Consider the following 16,775-nt stretch of genomic DNA (forward strand, 5'->3'; position numbering starts at 1 on the left):
CGCAGCGTCGCGGCCGCCGGGCTCGGGCCGCTGACTGGGCTTCTGTTCTAGGACCTGCTTCGCTGCCGCGTCCTGACCTCTGGGATCTTCGAGACCAAGTTCCAGGTGGACAAAGTCAACTTCCAGTGAGTGGCTGGTGCCCCTTTTCCCGAGTCAGTGGGACCCGGGCGCTCCCTCCGGCGCGGGGTGCGGGCGGGGACGGCGTCGGGGTGACCGCGCCCCCTCTCTCTCTCTCCCGCTCCCGCAGCATGTTCGACGTGGGCGGCCAGCGCGACGAGCGCCGCAAGTGGATCCAATGCTTCAACGGTAGGGGGGACAGGCCGCTCCCCGCGAGGCATGTCGCTTTTTAGTTGGGGGGGGTCGTTTTCGCTTCTGACGCGCGTCGCCTTTGTTTCTCTCGTGCCGCAGATGTGACCGCCATCATCTTCGTGGTGGCCAGCAGCAGCTACAACATGGTCATTCGGGAGGACAACCAGACCAACCGCCTGCAGGAGGCTCTGAACCTCTTCAAGAGCATCTGGAACAACAGGTGGGTGGGGTGACGGCGGGGCCCCCGCCCGCGGGGTGCGGGCCTGCGCCCCCGGCCGTAACCGCGCCCCGCCGCCCCCTCGCCCCCCGCAGATGGCTGCGCACCATCTCCGTGATCCTGTTCCTCAACAAGCAAGATCTGCTCGCCGAGAAAGTGCTCGCGGGCAAGTCCAAGATCGAGGACTACTTCCCCGAGTTCGCGCGCTACACTACTCCTGAGGATGGTAGGTGGCCCCCCGCAGCCCCCTGCATGCACCCTGCATGCGCCCCTGCTGGAACAGGGCCCCGGCCCCCCAAAGCCCCGCTCCGAAGGCCCAGTGGGAGCGTGGAACGCTGCCTTCGCCGGTCTGCGTGGAGGCGGCGGCGACGCGCGCGCCGGCCTGCTCCGGCCCCTCGGTTCCTCTAAGGGGACCGATCTCTTCTTCCAGCTACTCCCGAGCCCGGAGAGGACCCGCGCGTGACCCGGGCCAAGTACTTCATCCGCGACGAGTTCCTGGTGAGTGCCCAGGTCGCTCTTCTCTGCAGGGCTCTCCCCGGGAGGAAACCGTCCAGCCCTGCCCTCCCCTGCGCTGGCAGCCGGTGCGAGTTCCAGCCCGCGGGCCCTTCTCGTGGTTTTGCTGGAACCGGCCTGTCGCCAGCCGGTCGTGGGGCCTCAGTAGGTGGCCCCGTCCGCCGCGCGGGGAGGATTCTGGAGGGTTCTGGAGGGTTCTGGAGCTGCTGCTGAGCGCGTCGCGTCCTCTTCTGTCCCGCCGCAGAGAATCAGCACTGCCAGCGGGGACGGGCGCCACTACTGCTACCCCCACTTCACCTGCGCCGTGGACACCGAGAACATCCGCCGCGTCTTCAACGACTGCCGTGACATCATCCAGCGCATGCACCTCCGCCAGTACGAGCTGCTGTAAGAAGGGAACCCAGATTTAATTAAAGCCTTAAGCACAATTTATTCAAAGTGAAATGTAACTGTACACGCGGTTAGTCACCCACCATAGGGCGTGGCTAACAAAAGCACCCTTCCCTTCCCCCCGTGATTTTGCGAAAACCCCTTTTCCCCTGCAGCTTGCTTAAATATTCCAAATTTAGAAAGCTTAAGGCGGCCTACAGAAAGAAAATTAAAAGGCCACAAAAGTTCCCTCTCTCTTTAAGTAAATGAAATAACAGCAGCCGACAGAATTAAATAAATATTGTCTTGTGCAGCATTAAAAAAAATCAATAAAAATTAAATGTGAGCAAAAGACGTGGCCTCGTGGGTTCCTTGCGGTTCCGAGCGAACACCTGTCACTCAGGGTGTCGCCTGCATCCACACACAGGCGCGAAGCCCATCCTGGGGGTTTGGAAAACGATTTGCAGATGCTACAGAAAGTCCACCCAGTCCTCCCAGACCCGGCCCCACGGGAAACCACTAGACCAGGTCAGGGAGTTCTGTACCTTTGACCTTCCCGCCCAGTCCAAAGAGCTGCCCAACAGACCACCTCAGAGTGTCTGTTTACCCAGAGTCTCCCCAAAACAGGTGGTAGGTTTTTGCTCCATGTCCAGCTTTGACATAGGGACTCAATTATGTGGGGGGAATCTAGAAATGCAGTGGTTAAAATCAGAGAAAGGGGTTGGTCGTTCAAGCTGTAGGGCACAATGGACGTGTCCGGCAAATCACACTACACTTTAAATACCTTATGGTTTAGTCGGTTATGCCTCATGAAAGCTGGAGGAGGTGGGACAAGAGACAGGAAAGCTAGTGAAACACCCGGCTGGCCACCTAGCGGGGAGTTTAAGTGGGATCTCCACCTCGTCCCAGACACAAATAAGTTAAATGTGGAACAATCACGTGTTTGATTACAAAAGGTCCTTTAAAAATGACTTTTTACAATTAAAATCTTGGTTCCTAAGAGGTGGCTTTAAGCAGGACCTCAGACCCAGAGCCACGAGGGGGGAGGGCGGGGTGGGAGCACCATGGGAAAACACGTCGGGTACAAAACACGACTGGGGGTGGGAGCTGCGTAAAGATCTGCGAAGAAGGGTTCATTTTCCCTAATTAAGCAAAGTGCTAAGAATATAAAGCAAGCCCATCACAAAAATGGGCAAAGCACATGAACATGCAATTTAAAGATACGGTAACTAACACCGGGTGTAACGTGGAACCTCAGTCACAATAAAATGAAAGGCAAAGTGCCACGGCTGGGGGATGTGGGGACGTGGGGGCGTGGGGGCTGGGGTCATGCACATGCCACCCGTAGAGCAATGAGGGGCTGCTGCACCGGAGGTCCACTTGGGTTCCCTGGTCCTTCATCCCCACTGTCATCCCTTAAGCTGTGCTCACCCACGGTGTAGCTTCACAGATGAGTGGAAGACACCAACCTGTCCCCAGCACCAACCATGGCACCTTCGGAAACTGGCCCCGTGGGATGATAACCAAGTCGATTCTATGGTTAAGCCCAGAAGTCCACTTCTGTTTTCTAGGTCAAATTAATCCCAGCCAAATTAAACGTCAAGCAGAATTTGTCAGAGATGAGCAAAACGAACCCCAATGAGAGCAGAAAAAGTGCCAAACACACCATTCTCCATGAACCTTCCCAAAGCCTCCTATGTAAAATTAAGTCCACAAACACTGAGGGCTTGCTATGCAGAATCAGTTAAAAAACAACTCTCAAAACCTCTCCCAAATTAACATACAATCTACATAAGTGCTTGCTATGCAAATATAGCCAGAAGTACAGCCCACAAATTCCCATAATCCCCAAGTACTCCAATAAACACAACGAACGAAAACCTGGGACCAGTTATCAAGCGTAACCACAAGACCAGCCCACCATACAAACACCCATCCAAGGAAAGTCCATGCTAACAGAAAACAGATCCAACACCTGTCCCATAGTCCCCCTTTCAAGATGGCCACCTATCCTGCCCTTCTACATGGAAATTCTGGAACCTTCTCTGAATAATCCACATAAGAAGTGCCACAGCAGTAGCCGCATATCCATCAGAATCGGAAAACAAATTCCCAGGCCACAGCAGTCATCCCAAGAAGATGATACCCCATCCTCCCCCCCAACCCCCTTGCTAGTCAAAATCGGCAGAGACTTAGGGAGAACTTCTAGAAGGAGGTAATAAAAGCCAGTCATCCACACCTGCTACATGCTAATCGCCGCCCACTGAGACAGGTTCAGCTACGACCGCCATTTACCAGTGAGTAAGCGGGGGGCCTAGAGGGGCCGAAGTAACTTGCCACAGGAGACATGGCCAAGAAGCTGGGAGAACGGCCGTCAGACTCAGAGAGCCCAAGCCCGCTGCGTGATCACGACACTGCCCTGTTCTGGAAGACACAGAAAAAAAAGGGTCTCCTGATGTTCTTCCCAGGGGCCGGCTGTCTGGAGTCCCAGACCTGCGACTCCGAGGGGACTCTGCGGGGATCCAGTGGTGACGATGGGGTGGGCGGGTACGTGGCGGAGTGGCATTGGACACACACCTGCCTCCCACCAGCTCAGAGCTCTGCCATGGGGCCCCCTCCCGTCGCTCGGACGTGTCTGCGGGTCCCCTCCGTTCTTTAGCCCCCATCCCTTCCCTCTAAAGCATTTTCATTTCCATTTGCCCTTTGACCTGGCACCAAACCTAACTTTTATGGGGCTACTTTATGATCTAAATTCTAGGATCTTCAGAAAGTCAAGAAATTATGAAGAAATTCATCTGAATCTTTGATCACGAGAAGCCATTTGTTTCAACATTTTTAACTGAATTTTATTTGTATCTATTCAAATGCTAAATGACATAGTTTTGTAAAGGTAACCATTTGCGCCACACTTTATAAAGGTGTGTAGGCCAATTATTACAAATATCTATGCACTGACCTTTTAGAGATTAAATAATAATATAAGAATCATAAACCACTAAAACACTCCCCATAAAGCCTAATGAGGCCTAGAATTGTGCAAGATTCCTGCCCACATTGACTTTTATTTAAAGGTGGACAAGATTATATCAAAAGAAATGGCCACCTCTGCCCAAGCCTTCTATGTTAAGTGGCCTCCTTTGATCATAATATTTTCTTGGACATTTTTGGTCATCTTTTTATTAAACAAATGTAGAGAGAATACAGAATCTCTGCCAGCCATTGGGAGTTCTGGTTCATGGCATTTATACTCCACTGGGGACAGACATGCATTTACCGAATAAATAATCAAAAGAATTACGGATGGTGACAAGGTCTCTGAGCTCATAAACAAGATGGGGCAATGGGGACAGGAGATATTTGGGAAAGGATTCCACCTTAGATAGACTAGCCAGGAGGGCCTCTCGGAGGAGGTGACTTTTCTTATGAGAATATCAAGACGAGAAGAAGCTAGCCATCCAAGCGCAAGTAGCTAGGACTATTTTTGATTAATATTAATTACGAAAACATAATTAACATTGATGGAGCACTTTACCCTGTGCCAAGCACTGTGCTAGGCCCTTGATAGGAATTATCTCATTCGATTATTTTGAAACCCTATAAGGATGTACCCTTTTCATCTGTACAGGATGTACCCAATCTGTACCCCATTATACAAAAGTGAAAAAGATAAATTATATCTAAAACGCTGTGACTACTCCATGCCGGTTATTCCTTTAAAAATGGTTACACTAAAAGCCATTGCAATAAGCACTTAATTTGAGTGATTGCTACCCAGGTTCCCATTTTGGAGTTGGGCAAATCGTTTCCTTTCGATAATTTTCCTGTGTTTAAACAGTCATACGCTGGGAACGACTAAAGTTTTCTGGTTTTGCCTGTCTGATTCTCTAGGTGTTTGGCTGCAAGCAACAGGATCCTGACTCGGAGTGACGCAAAAACAGAAGCTTATGCCTCACTTACTGAGAATTCGGGAGGTGGGATTTCAGCAGCTCATCAGCGGCAGGGCCGACGCCCCCACAAGTCCCTCGGCTCCTCTCTCCTGGCTGTGGAACGGCATTGGGTCTTAGCCCAAGGCAGAGAGGACAGGAAGAGGACAGGTCCGGTGCACTCTTTCTTTTATTAGGAATACGAATGCTTTGTTGACCTTCTCTCCCTGCCACTCCAAATACACACAGACACCTAGACAGCAAGATAAATAATTAGGTAGTTAGATATAAAGCTAGCTAGCTGGACAGGAAAGTGTCTGTTCAATAACACTAACACGCACACACACATGCACACACACGGGGATTTATAATTTCCAGTTGCATGATGGATTTTTGATGGAACATCCAGAAAGATATATCCAGGATTAGGGGAGATAACAGGTAAAAAAAAAAAAAAAAAGAACTTTCAAATCATAAAAGACTAATTTGTGTTATTCTGTGTAAATTAGTTTGAAAGCCTAGATGGAATGGATAATTGTCCTGAGAAATACCGTTTAGCAAAACTGACCGTAGTGGAGACCAAAAAAAAAAAAAAAAAAATCTTGACCATAGAAAAACTACAGAGCTTGGTTCGAGAGCATCACGGGAAAACAGCGCCAGGCTGTTCTGGGAAGGACATATGAGGGAAGCTCTTTGGGGTGCTAGTACCTGTTTCATAATCTAAACGCTGATTAAACAAATATATTCCACTTGAGAAAATTCACTGAACTGTCCACCTATGGTTTGTGCAATTTTCAGTGTGTATATTATACTTAAAAAAAATTATTTTTAAACGGGGAAAAGGAAAAAGGCACCGGGCCCAGGTAGTTTTACAGGGACTTCCACTAACTCTTCAAAGGTCAAATGATTTCAGTACTACTTAAATTATTCCAGAGTGTAACCAAGGAAAACTTCAAAAATATGTTTATGAATCCAGTTTAATATTGATTCTAAAACATGTCAAAGATCACATCCCACAACAAAATTACAGAGCCGCCCTCGCTTGTGAATATCAAGATAAAAACCTTAAAATATAAGCAAGCGGAATCCAGTATCAGATTTAAAAAATAATACATCATGCCTAGATGAAACTTATTCTATGAATTTAAGGTTGGGTCAACATAGCAAAATAGTAATAGTTGCCAAAATTTAATACCCGTTGATATTTTTAGAAATCCAATAGCAATTAATAAAGTTTTAATATAATGACTATGTAACACACATCTATACTATATATAACATACGTGTATGTATAATTTACATAGTACAGTACATATACCATATAATATATGTATATAAAATATACTTTTCTCCCCAAATCACCGTTTTATTTAATGAAGAACCTCTAAAAATTTTCCCACTAATGTTAGAAACAAGAAACGAAAAAGATGAGGACGCTTCATATCGACACATTATTTATCCCTGTGCTGTATCCATTCGATTGGACAAAAGACAGCAACTAAGGGCCTGAGAATAGGAAAGAAAGAACTATCCTTTATCACAAATGATATAATTAAATATCACGACTCCCCCCGAAATGTTCACAGAAAAATAATTACTGAAAAAATAAGAACTTAGTAAATAACAGGTTTATAAGATCAACAAGCAAATATCAATAGCCTTTCAACAATGGATAGAACATCCAGAAAGAAAATAAACATCTGATTTGAACAACACTCCAGGCCAAATGGACAGATACACAGAACTTTCTACTGAACAGAAAAACACACATTCTTCTCAAGCACACAGGAAACATTCTCCAAGATAAATCACCTGTTAGGTCACAAAACAAGTCTTAACACATTGAAGATCAAAATCATTCCAAGTATCTTTCCAATCCAAAATGGAATGATACTAGCAATCGATAACAGTAAGAAAAAGAGAAAATTCAAAAATATGTAGAAACTAAATAACATATTTTTGAATAACTATTTGATCAAAGAGGAAGTTAAAAGGGAATTTTAAAAATATCTTGAGACGAGCCAAAATGAAAATACAGCATACCAAACTATGGGTACGGCAAAGGCAAACTAACAGGGGAGCTTAGAGTGATAAGCACATACTTTAAAAAAGAGGAAAGATCTCAAATAAACAACCTAACTTTACATCTCAAGGACCTAAAAAAGAAGAACAAACCAAGCCTAATGTTAGCAAAGGGAAGGAAGTAATAGACTCGAGTAGAAATAAATCAGATAGAGAATAAAAAACTAGGAAAAAAACTAGGAGTTGGTTTTGCAAAAGATAAACAATATCGACGAACCCTTAGCTAAACTAAGAAAAAAGAAGACTCAAATTTTAAAAATCAGAAAGAGGAGACATTGCAACAGATGTCTCAGAACAAAAGGATCATAAGAGATTATTATGAACAATTACATGCCAACAAATTGGATAACCGAGAAGTAATAAATAAATTTCTCTAAACATATAATCTACCAAAACTAAATCAAGAAGAAATAGAAAGCCTGAACAGACCAATAACGAATGAGGAGATTGAATCAGAAATCAAAACCCTCCCAACGGAGGAAAACCCGGGCCCAGACGGCTTCATGAGTGAATTCTACAAAACAACCAAAGATAAATTAATACCAATCTTTCTTAAACTCTTCCAAAATAATAGAAGAAGAGAGAACACCTCCAAACTCATTTTATAAGGCCAGCATCACCCAGATGCCAAAGCCAGATAAAGACGCCTCAATAAAACAAAACTACAGGCCAATGTTCCAGATGCAAAGCTCATTAAATACCAGCAAACCAAAGTTAACAGCACACTGTAAGGACCACACGCAATGATCCTGGGGTCAGGACGGCTCGCCATATGCAAATCAACCCATGCGATGCACTCCGTTAACAGAATGAAGGATAAAAATCGTATGACCATCTCAAATGACGCAGAGCAACAGTTGACAAAGTGCATTCACTTGGGGGTCAGGAAGAACGTAAACGATGCAGAGACTCCCATATCAGGATCTGGAATAAAAGGCGCTGGACACAGTGCCCAGATGGTGCCCGCACCGAAGTCCCGAAGAGGTGCGAGATGGACCAGAGGGAGAAGCAGGAGGGTGTGTCAGCCAACTTCCTCTTGAAATTAACAAACTCATCAACATGGCTCTTTTGATAATGAGTGGGTGACCCCAACCCCCACCTGCCAGGACCATGTACACACACACATGCACGCGCGCCCGCACACACACACATGCACGCGCGCACACACTTTGCTGCTTCAAAGATGAAGTCGAAGTTTGGGAATAATTGAGGTCAGCTGCTAGAAATGAGAATCCATGAAACAGACAAGAATGGTTTCTTCTGTTTTTCCAAGAAGAGAGAAATAATTAAAGAAAAAAAAAATACTGGGACCCTGTTCCCCAAGGTCAAGGGAGCTCACGGGAGACAGCGTCTCCACTTAGTTGGGTGTCGGTGAACAAGGACCTTGAGAAATGGAGAGATGCCCATAGGGTCGGATCAGCCAAATAGCCTGGAGCGCAGGCGGGGGACGCTTATGTGTTGTCTCATCGTTTACTCCCTGGTCATCTTTGGAACTTTATGGCCCGTTACAAGCTGAGGATCCTTGGACATTGCAATAACTGGCCAGTGAGGGGACTCTAAACGCTGTTCTTGAGGGTTTTATGATTTAATAGTGTTTGGCAAACATCTGAAGGCCCATTAAAAATCACATTGCATTTGGTAAATCTGTGGTTATTCAATATTCTCCCTCTGTTTTGTCTTTCTCAATTATCAAGTAGCCCTTAGTGGCAGCACCCACGATGACAATATTCTTCCGATGGCTCACAAGATCGCAATGCCCGGGGCTCCTAGTGTTCGAAGGACCCTTCAAGGCACTTTCATTCACATAGTTTGCTGCTACTATTTTTCCCTTAACTTCAAACCCAAAACCTTTTTAGTACTCGCTCACGAACAGATTGGCCATAAAAAATAGTAGATCGAAGAAACCAAGTCTCCTAAAGAAACAATGGTAACAGACTGGGAGAAACCAGACTGCGGGTCCAGCAAGTTTTAAGGAAAAACTCAAGTTTCCTTGCCTTCCTCAAAAAAAAAAAAATTGTCACCGGAATAGCCAGAATAATTCTTATTTGTCTCCAGGCACAAGAATCCAATGGGGAAAGAACACATTTCACAAAAGAGAACAGGCCTTTCCTTAATTAGCAACTGGGAATGGAAAACTCGGCAGGTAACGCAGGTTAAATTTAAAATGACAGTACATGATAGCAAAGCATTACACCTTTGACCCTAAAATTATAGCTCACTGTACCACCGGTTGAGAATTACCCCGCATAGAATTTTCTAATTGCTTCCATCCACAACTACAAACATTCCCATTGTCTTCATATAGAGGTGCGGATATTCTTACAAGAGTTTCGACAATAAATTGAAGCTGCAATAGTAGCTTGTCATTTGCCTGACGGCTTTTACTGTTATTAAGAAGTAAAAGTAGTAGGGAAACTGGAGAGTCCCTGGTGTGACGATTCTAACTCTCCTGATCAAGGCATAAACCTCGGTGACCCCCTTCTGCATGTGTTGGAAGGAAAAGCTCAGTCTTGTATTTCTTTCTCTGTAAAAAAAGGAAGGATTTGTTTCACGCCTATAGACCTCAAATAAAAATTGGACTCACAGGTCACTTACTTTTGTTTGGTTCCATTAGGAGTTTTCAATTTGGACAGAGAATTAACTCGTTTAAGCACGTGTTCAAGGCGAGGGCTTTCCAGGTAATTCGGAGCATCTTCTGAAACACAAACCTTCACTGTAAGAGTTCGAATTCAAACGAGTGAGTTTCGAGAGTTCGTTTCTCTTCGTGCCCTTAAAATAAGCTATTCTGACAAATCTCCTTTTGCATTTCACTGCAGCTTTGGGTTTGTCAAAACTGGTTCAACAATTTGATACTTAGAGGAATGCTGTCATGTCAGCCATTTTATATACATAAATAGATGCACATAAAATTTATATATATAAATTATATAAACATTTATTTTTCTAGATTATTGTTATAGTTTATATTATTACATATTTATATTTATGACATATTTCATATAATTATACATGCATAAGGTGTTGTGTTACATATTAAATTATACATAATTTATTATGCTATACTACATTATATTATATTTTATGGTAGATTGATGATATTATATTACTACATGTTTATATATTTTTCATCATGTTACGGTTACATGTATAGAGTGGGATATAATACCACACATTAAATCGTATACAGTTTATATTATACTACATTTTACATCCCACAATTTGTAGAGGCTGAAACCCAGGCACAGGGAGCCGTCACTCGCCTGAGGCCGGGCAGGGGGTCAGCTTGCGGAGCTGGGACCCCACCCCGACTCCGGTTCTAGAATCCCTGCCCTTCACACTGCCCTCTGCGGCCTCTCTGGGAATGAGACATCCTTCAGCTGTGGGGAGCTTGCCCACTCTCCACCTTCCTTGAAAATAAACAGGAATAGCTCTGCTGAGGACCACGGGTTACATGACTGTGTGTCTGCGCGTGTGCGCGCGCACGTGCAATTTAAAAAATTCCAAATGACCCTATTCTCCCAGCCGCGGTTGACTGAGGGAGGGAACAACACCTGGCCAAAATGCAGAGGACCAGCTGGCCGGTCACAAAAGGGGCAGCGGCGCCATCGGATTTCTTCCCTCGGGAATGGGAGCAAAGAGACCCCCAGGGAAGCAGCCAGGTGGTGATGGGCGGGAACACCTGCGAGCTGAAATTGTCCGGCTGCAGACAGCGGGAGCTCGCGGGGGAAGCCAGGAGGCGAGATGAGCATGGACTGCTTGCTGAGCAGGTGAGCAGGTCGGCCATGAGGTGGAGCAGGGGACCCCACACACCAGGGAGCGTGAGCAGTGTTCTTCGTTCCCACTGGCCTCCCATTTCAAGTGTCTTTGGGGACTGCCACGTCTCCGTCCCTGAGTCCCTGGCCACCATGCTATGTCCCCACTCCTGGTCAATATACGCTTCGATCCGGCTACTTTGAGAGAGTCCCCATTTCTTGCACTAAATAGACCCAGCCTGAACATCGCTTGGTGGCTGAGTGCAGAATGAACACACGCACACGATCTACAGCACGCGCACTAACAACGACCGCTTACAAAGCGTAATGGGAAAAAAACACCAATCGCAGCAGCAAGAAAAATTATACCTAAGAATAACGTATCGAGGAAAGTGCGGAGTTTTATTAGCTAAAAACCATCATTTTACTGAAATACATTAAAAAATTTTGAATAAATGGAAAATGACTCCTTGGTCTTGGCCAAGAGGACTTTATATTTGAAGATGTCAATTCTCTCTAAACTAACCTCTAAATTTAATGTGACCTCAAAGCACCCTAATTTTTTTTTTTTTAATGTGGCCAAATTATGTTATAGTTCACCTTTATGGAAGAATAAACCTATATAGAACAGCAAATGAAATTCTGAAAATAAAGGTCGTTGAGAGGGGATATGTTTAGAAAATGTTTATAACATATTCTAAATGTCATAAACATACTATGACTAGACAGAGCATTGAAACAAAACGGGAAGTCCAGAAACACATCCAAGTGGATGGAAATGTAATACGTGATCAAAGTGGCATTTGAATGTATTGGTCATGACCCATTTGGTTATGTGTAACCAAAACTCAATGTAAAATATCTTAAGAAAATGGGGAAAGATCACGGGAAGATGTCCCGTGCCTCAGACCTCCCAACCTCGCCTTCAGAAATGGACCCAGCACCAAGCACCACGCAAACCGCGTACCCTTGGGTGTGCTCCCGTTTGTATAAAGGGGCTGTGTGTGTGTGTGTGTGTGTGTGTGTGTGTGTGTGTGCATGGTCGTGGGGGCGGGGAGGGGGGAATCTATACATTTGTTGGAATGTGCTTAAACCCCCAGCAGGTGACATCGTGAAGGAGTATTATGGGATGCCTCCGAAAGGAGATGCAGGAAGGCGGAATCTTTCTCGCTTCCTCGGAGGAACAGAGCTGATTCTATTCCCCAGCTGCCGGCCCGACCGTCTCTGGTCTGCGCCAGGTGCCTCTCGTTCTCTCGATCTGCTCATTCCCCTTCGGCTGCTGCTATGCGCCCGCCTCGCTCCTCGTTTCTGGCGTCTACCTGTGGCTGCTGTGGCGGGCGGATAGGATGGCACGTGCTCCCCAGGTTACGACGGTTTGAAGCCCCAGACTCACTGCTCACGCCTGCTACACGTCCACCGTGGACACAAGACTGTAGCAAAGTACGTGCTGACTCTCGATTTCCATCTGGAAGGGACACACATCTCTCCTGCCCGTGTTTTGATGCCCCGAGTACGTCACACGGGTCCACTGAACCTTAAGTGGGAGGGACATTCGGTCCTATCCTGTGACTGTGGATAGAGAAAGAGCTAGAACACGTGTGGACAGCCCTAACGACCACCACAGACCCCCAGGTCACCTCAACTCCCTGTCACTCCAGACAAGGGTGTGACAGACACCCCCATGTGTCCCCCATAGGCCCATGCGATCACTGCATTGGACACGCAGCCCAGTGGGATTTCTGGGCAGCAGAGCACGCACTTAATGTCACTGAGGGGTGTCAGATCACTCTCTGGAATGGCTGCTCTGGTCTCTGCCACAGCAGGGAGCAAGGTGGACGCATCCCATCTTGCCAACGCTTGGTAATAACCAGCTTTTTAAAATTTGCCTGTCAAGTAGGTGTAAAATGATAGCTATTATTCTAAATTGCAGTTCTCTGATTTCTAATAAGTTTAAGTATCTCTTCATATGCTTATTGGCCTTCTCGATTTCCTCTCCTACAAAGCGCTTGCTCATATCTTTTCTTATTTCTTCCTATTCGGATTCCTATAATTTTCTTGTTGATTTTCAAGAGTTCCTGTAGAGCTTGTTACTGTACATACCCTTGAGTAACTTTTGGATGTTAAACAATATGAATATTTTCCTGATCCCCAGAAAGTAATATATTATTTTAATGGATTGTTATCTCATCTCTCAGCTCTTTGGGGAGAAAAATCTCAAGAAAGGAAGACAGGCCGGCTCGAATCAGAAGCCATTCCTGAGCCAATCAAAGGTGGCTGAGAAGGTGAGATCTACAGTATGACAGCTTCTATATAAACCGCAAGGCTTAAGCAGAAGAAAAAACTTTCCCAGAAAAATTGGGTGGGGAGGGGGGAATGGCAGAGACGGATGCTGTTCTTCTGGGCGGACAAAGCAACAAATGATCCCTGGCTTAGCATTTGACGCAAAAAATAAGATCATGCACCCATCAGGATTATTCGATTGCAAGTAACAGCAACTCAACTGAAACAATTTTTTTTTTTTTAAGGCAATGTAGTGGTTAAGGTAACTCACAAGTCCAGTGGGCAGGATAGCGGGGCAGGATTCTCCCCAGTAAACTCTCTCCATTGTGAGCATGGTGACCTTCAATAGCCAACAACTCCAGCTGAGGATGGAGATTCTTTCCTAATCATACAGTAGAAAAAAATCCTGGGAAGGATTCTGATTGGCCCACCTTAGATCACATGCCTCTTTCTGAACCAATCATTGTGGCCAGAGCCATGGACTAGTGCAATTGGCCAGACGTGGGTCAAGTATGGGTGGTGGATGGACTCAGACCACAATAAGAGGGCGCCCTATAGGAAAGAGGGGTTCTTATCAGAGAATAAGAGAAGACATGCGGGTCAGGCGGAACCCAGAAATGCCAGACCCCCACCTATTCCTTACCTCAGTCTATATTCTGTATGGACATGGATTTAAGGGTGTGGCTGGGGGGGGGGGACCGCAAAAGAGCTCAAATAAAATATTGCTGATTGAAAGAATTAGGGGCTTGACAAATACCTTTCTAACTGTGACGCCAAATCAGACACCATGAAAAAAGAGACTGACGCATACTAAACTGCTAGAGCACAAAACGCACCAAACGACCAGAATCTAGAGTAAGAGACTCAGCGCAAACTGAGAGGGAGGGGAGGATTTTTGTAAACTACACATCAAAGTACTGGTGTCCCGTATAGGGCAAGGAGTTCCTAGAGATGAATGCTAGATAGACACCCCAACAGATGTCTGAGAAAATGGCACGAACAATTCACAAAAGGACAATGACAGCACAGTAAACGTATGGAAAATATGAGTCAACAAAATGTAAAAGATGGCCAGCCCGCGGCAGAAAAGGCAGCGCGCTCGGGCGCGGTGGGCTGGAGTATAAATCGGTCCAACCTTTTGAGAAGATGGGTTGGCTCTATGTATTTGAACGGGATTTTCATTGTTCGTTCATTCAGCAAATTTTAATCGGTACATGAAGATACTGCTCTAAGTGCTTGGGAGACCTGTGAGCGAGCAGACGCGAGGGGCCCCTGTGTTCGGCGCTGCTGGGGGGTCCAGTGAGACGAGGTTTTCACCAAATGGTCACATGGTGGGGGGCGGGGAATCAATGAAACGGGATTTGCACCGATTGCTGATCGTCCGCGCCGGGCAATGGTCGTTCACGATACAATTCTCTCTGCTGTGAATACGTTTAGACACTTCCGTAACATCACACAGTAAAACGACCAAAAAAACACCTCTTTGTTTTATAAACATGGAAATCACGTGTGACTTTTGCAGGAGCAGTGGAGACCGAAGCCAGACTGGAGGGGGAGGGGCTGCGGGCGCCGAGGACGCGACAGTAAACGTGGAAGGCGGCGCTCCCCACGGTGGCGTCATTTCAGTCCGACGCCGTCCTCCGGAACCTTGTCCCTGCTCATCCCACCCCAAACCCTCGAACCTCAGCGCCCTGTGCCCCCGCGATGAGCAGAGAACAGGAGTTGACGCCGCGTGGCTCGGGACCCTGCGTCACACAAAGGACACAGAAGGCCGAGGCCTTCCCGGCTCTCTCCCGCTGCCTTCCTCTCGTGGTGAAACGCACATAACATACAATTTACCATTTCAGCCATTTTTAAATGTAAAATCGGTAGTGTTAGGTACAGTCACATTATTGTGCCACCTATCTCCAGAGCTCTTTTCAACTTGCAGAACGAGCTCCGTACCCATGAGACACTGATCCCGCCCCCATTCGCCCGCCTCCCCGGCACCTGGCTCCCCTCTACAGAAGCGACTGCCGGTTCTTTTCCTTCTAGTACATTCACCCTTGGATTCTCGAGGCCACGGTGCGAAGAAGCCAAAGACCACCTGGCAAGTCACCAGGGCCCCCAGCTGACAGGAGTCATCCACCTCCACTCATATGAATAAAGAAGTCTTCAGGTGACACCAGCCCCCACTTTTGAGATAACTAGCTGAAGCTCCCACGTTGTGGGGCACAGCTAACCAACCCCACCACGCTCTGTCTGAATCCCTAAGTTTGGGGGTAAGTAGCTAGACAGCCGTGATAACCGGAACAGTAGACAATTCTTACGAGGAGCTTGTCTGCGAAGGAGAGAAGAAAAAATGGGGCGGCGACCAAGGGCAGTCGGGTGGAGGAAAGCAGGTCTTTGCTTCATTTCGCTTTCTCAGACGGAAGCAATCTGAGTGTGTTTAAAAGTCGAGGGAAAAAAAATCCGTCAGAGAATGAGGCGGTGAACGCGCAGGGACAGGGGACAGGCCCACAGAGGCAGAGCGGAGAGGACCCCAAGCCCGGGTAGGAAGTCAGCCGTCCGTGGGGAGGGGACACTTCTCTGTCACAGTGTGTGGGGAGGGGGCGCTGTGGCAGGGGGCAGATGCCGGCAAGGGTGTACCTGTGCAGTGTGCCGGCCAGGGCATGTGAGGGGCACCGTGTGACGGCCTCTGCACCTCTCTGCTGTAGACGGCGACCGGGGCGGGGAGCAAGTGGCTCAGTCAGCGGCCCGGGGAGAGAAACACCTTTGCAGAGAGGGTGAGAACGTGCGGCACAGAGGAGGAAGCAGGACTAAGGACAGGGCTTGTCCAAGTCGGTCATCGGGAACCCCTAGGAACGTAGGGTGCCCCGTGTGGCCGTTCCCTTCGCGGGATCTAGCTGCGTGGGCACAGGCGTGACCTGTGGTTAGGTCCATGCGGGACCGGGGTGAACGCGTGTGTGAAGAAGAGAACAGGGCCACGGATTAGGGCGCAAGCAAGGGGACGATGCCCCAGGAAAGTGTCCCTGGGGAGGAGGGCGTCCTCACGGCAGGGCAGGTGACACGGAAATCCCAACTCAGCATTTCTACTTCTAGGGATTTATCTGAAAGAGCGCGCGGTGTGGACCTCTGCTGGTTCCAGGTCTGTACGTAAGGAGCGGGGCTGTCACTGCTCCATCCCAACGACAAGCGAAAGGCTGAGCAGAATGAAAAATCCATGAGACAGAGGACGGCACAGGGCACACCGTCGCCTCAAGAGTGGAGAGGCCGCCGACCGGCGTCACTCAGGTGTCACAAAGTCCTCGAGGTCCATCCACGCTGTCCCAAATGGCAAGATCGCATCTT

At 47.2% G+C, this 16,775-nt stretch overlaps 1 protein-coding gene across 1 annotated transcript in view; it reads left to right on the forward strand.

Moving 5' to 3' along the window:
* The window catches only part of LOC102889764 (guanine nucleotide-binding protein G(s) subunit alpha isoforms XLas), a 51,092-nt gene extending 49,332 nt beyond the window's left edge, over window positions 1-1,760 (forward strand). The window contains exons 10-15 of the mRNA XM_025039868.1: window positions 52-125; window positions 248-306; window positions 409-529; window positions 622-752; window positions 957-1,024; window positions 1,284-1,760. Of these exons, the coding sequence (XP_024895636.1) occupies window positions 52-125; window positions 248-306; window positions 409-529; window positions 622-752; window positions 957-1,024; window positions 1,284-1,430 (600 nt within the window). The 3' untranslated portion in view covers window positions 1,431-1,760. The remainder of the gene's footprint in view (window positions 1-51; window positions 126-247; window positions 307-408; window positions 530-621; window positions 753-956; window positions 1,025-1,283) is intronic.
* Window positions 1,761-16,775: the final 15,015 nt, after the last annotated feature.

The sequence above is a fragment of the Pteropus alecto genome, unplaced genomic scaffold, assembly GCF_000325575.1.
Source record: "Pteropus alecto unplaced genomic scaffold, ASM32557v1 scaffold45, whole genome shotgun sequence".
Classification (NCBI taxonomy): Eukaryota; Metazoa; Chordata; class Mammalia; order Chiroptera; family Pteropodidae; genus Pteropus; species Pteropus alecto.